Source organism: Anopheles bellator, chromosome 1 (assembly GCF_943735745.2).
Source record: "Anopheles bellator chromosome 1, idAnoBellAS_SP24_06.2, whole genome shotgun sequence".
Lineage (NCBI taxonomy): Eukaryota > Metazoa > Arthropoda > Insecta > Diptera > Culicidae > Anopheles > Anopheles bellator.
The window spans coordinates 53,781,056-53,785,372 of NC_071285.1; the positions used below are offsets into that span (position 1 = coordinate 53,781,056).

The following is a 4,317-nucleotide window of genomic DNA, read 5'->3' on the forward strand; positions in this document are numbered from 1 at the left end:
TTTTGCGGGGTGTCGTGAGTTAGTCCTAGACTACGGGCTTCCCTGTCAAAAGGGAATCAAAGGGGATCACCTGCGATCTCGGAGCACGACCCGGGTGGAGTAGTTTGGAGCACACCGATCAATTGGAAACACACATCAGGATGGTTATTTATTAGGCCGAACTTTTCTCTCACACAGACACATACACATATTCACTAATCGGCAACCATCGGCCCTACGCTGCACAGTACATTCGGATCTGGACGTTGTTGAGGAAGATGTTGGATTTCGGCGTGCTGGTCACCTGGAGCGTGATGGCGGTGCTCGTCCCGACGGTTCCGGTCGTGATGGAGGCCGTGATGCCCCCGAGATCGATGGATTGGTTCGCCTCCACGATGATGTAAGTGATGGCTTTGGCCGCCGGCTGCAAAAAGGACGAAACCGATGGATGTGCTGTACCTATGCGAACACGCTGCCGGCTACTTACGTTGGAGAATGACACCGTATGCGGACTGAACATTCCGGCGAACACCATATCGAAGAAGCACTGCGTCAGGGTCGCGTCATACGTACCGAACGTGACCACCAGGTTGTCGCCGTTGATCTGCAGGGTGGCACTGGCTGGACCGCAGCACAGCAGCAGCAGACTACTGCAGACCACGGCCACAAACCGGACACCAAACCAAGAGCGGCTCATTTCGGGGGTCCAGTGAGGTCTAGTTGTTTTGCGGGTTCTGCGAAGGACACACACCTCACTTTTGGGGCCCACAGCTTTTTTGGGTGCACTTTCTTCCTGTTCACCTTCACCGAACGAATTGAGCCCACTGGCCCGGCCGGGCGAGGCTTATATATCAATACAACGTCTTCGAGGGACACTTTTGGTCCGGCACGTGTACCCTACTTTGGAGGTACGAACGAACTGCATCCCATTCCCGGTCTGACCCGGAGTTTTTATTTGGTCCGCGGATTTTTGTAGGTCAACAGTGAAGGCAACCCGGCACAGGTTTTTTGGGGTCCAGGGGTTCAGTTGCAATATTTGGGGTTTGTGCATTTCGTTGCACATTTGCTAAGCGGTTTGCCATTTCAGTCGACGAATGTAGAGCGTGGTTGGTGATGAAAATGGCTAACTGGTGGATGATTAAGACTGTGAGCTTTAATTAGAAATCAGTAACTCAATCAGGTCCTGAGCTAAGCGATGTAACTTAGTGAGTGATGAAAATGCGAGAAAAATAGGAATCTGAATGGTTCCTTTTCGTAGACATCATGTAAATATAGTCCAAGATGGTTGAGTTGGGGAATCGAGGTGATAAATTTCTTTCATAGAACAGTTCCAGGGATGGAAAGGATTTTTGTTACGATTATGTGGAATCTTTATTGCTATCATATTGGCATTATGTTGTCATTACAAATATATCATGATTCGTACATTTTATTTTGATTTGGACAGACGTACACCGAAGTGCCACCATCCTAACGCAATCAGTGCTGTCAAAAACCCAGCACACGTGGCTCCGTTTTGATTGGGCGACTTAAGGGGCACAGAACATCGTCACCTGGACGTTGCTCTTGAATATGGACTTTCCGCTGCCGTCGGTGATCGTGAGCACAATGTTCGGCTGGGTGGCGCCTCCGTTTTTAACCTCCACATTCACGCCTCCGTACATGCCCGGGTTGAGGGTTTCCACCTTGACGTAGTTGATGGCTTTATTCTGCGTGAAAAGGTGCAAAAGCGGTAACATTATTCTGCCGTCCGTCCGGAACCCGGGGTCTAACTCACGTTGATGAACGAAACCAGCGTGGGGCTGAGACTTTTCGCGAACACCGTCTTGTCGAAGCACTGCACCAGTGTGGCCGCGTTCGTACCGAGCTCGGTGACCGTGGGGTTCGTGTTGGTCGGCCGGAAGCCCCCGCTGGGCTGCCAAAGGCTGGCGCACACGGCCAGAACCAGGCAGGCGACACTCGTCGGACGCATTGTATCGCACCGAAAGCCGCGTGAAAGCCAGCTCGAACCAGGACCTCCTCGCACTGAGGCCTGCCGGCCATCGAAAGGTATCTTTTATAGAGTTCCAGCGCAGATGCAGGATTTTATTTTACACCCATTTGTCGAACCCGTTTACTTTTGGCCCGTTTCGGTTCCGTTTTTTGCGGAGCGATTCAAGAATGCACATAAAGTTTCCCCGCGAAACTTTCACCGCCACCAGAACGACCAGAGCCGAAAGAGCACAAATGAGTTGCAGATGCACGCAGGCATTAAAGTGTCCGGAGTCCGAAATGAGGTTATGGGCTTCTCGGTTTCGTGTTTTTTGGCATTTGCTGCACCGAGTCGCCGCGGTTCCAAAGTTTATAAAAGCCTGCCATTCTGGCGAATCGGTGAACAAACAGGAAATTACCGTCGTCGCAGCGTCGCAGAATGGTTCGAGCGTTGCGTTACCCGTTGATCGGCGCCATGGCGTTGGTGTGCTGGGCGGTGTCCAACGTCGGGGCCAACTTCAATGGTGTGCAGACATCGAAACAAGCGTACTTTTTTGGCGTCAAGGCACCGGCCGACATCCTGTGCCACTCGCAGACGCTGCTGAAGGGCTCCACTCTGCCGCTCGACGTGTCCTTCACTAATCCGACGGCGGTACGACCTGCCGGGATCACTCGGCAGCAACGGTACGATCGCTAATCGCTTCCGCTAATCGATCCTTTGTCGTTTCTGTAGGCGAAGAACATCGACTTCATCACGGTGGCCGCGGACAGGCTCTCGCAGTACGGCTACACGGCGGCCATTAGCTCCGGGACCGTGGGATCGACGCCTGCTGTGACGGTAAAAATCACCGGGAAAAACGTTCTACCCTACGCCATCCAAGTAAAGTTCTACTGTGCTACCTAAGGACAATGAAATAAATTATCGTCTTCCGTACTATGATCGTACTTGTTGGGTGTTGGCGATTTACAAAGTGTCCGAAAATGATGATAAGGTGAAGGAACAATTGATTTGAGGCATTTGATTGCCAATCCATTGATTTGAGGGATCATTACTTGGGCGCATTACTTGGGATCGGGTTGGTTTAAAACAAATCGAAATATTTTCTATAGTTTATTTTTACTAACTGTATTTTTTGTATTGGCGAAAGCTCGACCTGTTGATGACTGGGGAGCTCGACAAAGGAATGTGACTAATTTACACAAACTTTTTTTATAAAATAAACGAAACTGAAAATAGTGTATGAGCCAATTGTGCTGTTCTTAATTTTTTAATGCCAATTGCTTAATTTTTTTATTTTTGAAACCTGTTCTGATTGCGCTAAACGGTTAGCTGAAGTGTGACTATCGAATGGTAAGTGGTTGTTCCCACTTCCCTGGCTCTCCTTAAGAGGCAGTAGGTCACACTGCATTTCCAGATGCAGCGCTTCCCGTAACAAAGGTTCCTTCGAAAAGTGCCAACTTTCTCAATCCCTTTCCACCGGCGGTATTGATTTGGGCACTTAAAAAAATGCGCACTACACGATCATAAAAATGTTGCCCGATCCATTTGGAAGTTTCGGCTTCGAAAAACCGGAAAAGAGGTCACTGACAAGAGGAACACACTTCTGGGCCACTCTCGGGCAGCATGACCGAGCGAGAGTATTTATACGAGTGCCCGACCGGACCCGGGCTCAGTCAGCGTAACTTTGTCCAGTATTTGGGGGTTTTGGGGCCGAGCAGAGAACCCGTTGGCCCGTTGGACCATCGACCAGGACCAGGACCGCAATCGGAACTGTCGGAACCACGAGAACGATGCAGACCGGACGATTGACGCTGGTTTTGGCAGCGCTGACTCTGCTGGGTTGTGCCCGGGCCCTGACGTTGGTCATCTCGACGGACCTGAGCTACTTCTTCGGCAACAAACCACCCAACAATGTGCTGTGCTACACGACAGCCATTCGCAAGCCCACCATCCTGCCGGTGACGGTGACCCGCACGGACCCGAACGGCAAAGCCATAAACTTCGTCACGATAAACGCCGAAAAGTACTCGCCGATAGGGTTCACGGTCGACATGACGAGCGGACAGCTCGGTACCAGCTCGATCGGCTACAAGATAAACGGGCCGATTGCGCTTCCGTACGCCATCATCATTAACATGTACTGTACGCCATAAGTTACTAGTTAATAAAAGCAAACCTTTCTAAACACGTCCCTTGCTAAGTGTCATCGTCTCTATGGCTTTTTCTACGCTCTGTACATTCGTCATTATTTGTGTTTATTCGCTTCGTCCCTCCTTTCGTTTACATTCGCAGCCTTCTCCGACCGAAGGTACTTTGCCTCAGTTGGAGCTTTCAGGATGTGCTGCCCGATAGAGAGAGAGAGAGCG

At 50.6% G+C, this 4,317-nt stretch overlaps 4 protein-coding genes across 4 annotated transcripts; 2 read left to right on the top strand and 2 right to left on the bottom strand.

Annotated features, from left to right (window-relative positions):
- Window positions 1-214: 214 nt before the first annotated feature.
- On the bottom strand, window positions 215-676 carry LOC131215871 (uncharacterized). Its single transcript, XM_058210267.1, has 2 exons — window positions 467-676; window positions 215-403 (listed from the first exon to the last, which is right to left on the bottom strand). The coding sequence occupies exons 1-2, from the start codon at window positions 674-676 to the stop codon at window positions 215-217; spliced, it is 399 nt and encodes a 132-aa protein (XP_058066250.1).
- An 832-nt stretch (window positions 677-1,508) lies between these two features.
- Window positions 1,509-1,951, bottom strand: LOC131215872 (uncharacterized). Its single transcript, XM_058210268.1, has 2 exons — window positions 1,757-1,951; window positions 1,509-1,688 (listed from the first exon to the last, which is right to left on the bottom strand). Exons 1-2 carry the CDS (start codon window positions 1,949-1,951, stop codon window positions 1,509-1,511), a joined length of 375 nt encoding a protein of 124 aa, XP_058066251.1.
- Window positions 1,952-2,425: 474 nt separating this feature from the next.
- Window positions 2,426-2,854, top strand: LOC131215873 (uncharacterized). Its single transcript, XM_058210270.1, has 2 exons — window positions 2,426-2,602; window positions 2,684-2,854. The coding sequence occupies exons 1-2, from the start codon at window positions 2,426-2,428 to the stop codon at window positions 2,852-2,854; spliced, it is 348 nt and encodes a 115-aa protein (XP_058066253.1).
- Window positions 2,855-3,741: 887 nt separating this feature from the next.
- LOC131214372 (uncharacterized) lies at window positions 3,742-4,104 on the top strand. Its single transcript, XM_058208757.1, has one exon. The coding sequence runs from the start codon at window positions 3,742-3,744 to the stop codon at window positions 4,102-4,104; it is 363 nt and encodes a 120-aa protein (XP_058064740.1).
- The last annotated feature ends 213 nt before the right edge of the window (window positions 4,105-4,317 follow it).

Excerpts from the sequence above, each read along its gene's own strand:
- LOC131215871 (XM_058210267.1), bottom strand. The coding sequence starts at position 676 with ATGAGCCGCTCTTGGTTTGGTGTCCGGTTTGTGGCCGTGGTCTGCAGT. Across the intron at positions 404-466 it reads ATACGGTGTCATTCTCCAAC|CCGGCGGCCAAAGCCATCAC; the intron begins GTAAGTAGCCGG and ends TCCTTTTTGCAG.
- LOC131215872 (XM_058210268.1), bottom strand. The coding sequence starts at position 1,951 with ATGCGTCCGACGAGTGTCGCCTGCCTGGTTCTGGCCGTGTGCGCCAGC. Across the intron at positions 1,689-1,756 it reads CGCTGGTTTCGTTCATCAAC|AATAAAGCCATCAACTACGT; the intron begins GTGAGTTAGACC and ends CTTTTCACGCAG.
- LOC131215873 (XM_058210270.1), top strand. The coding sequence starts at position 2,426 with ATGGCGTTGGTGTGCTGGGCGGTGTCCAACGTCGGGGCCAACTTCAAT. Across the intron at positions 2,603-2,683 it reads CCTTCACTAATCCGACGGCG|GCGAAGAACATCGACTTCAT; the intron begins GTACGACCTGCC and ends TCGTTTCTGTAG.
- LOC131214372 (XM_058208757.1), top strand. The coding sequence starts at position 3,742 with ATGCAGACCGGACGATTGACGCTGGTTTTGGCAGCGCTGACTCTGCTG.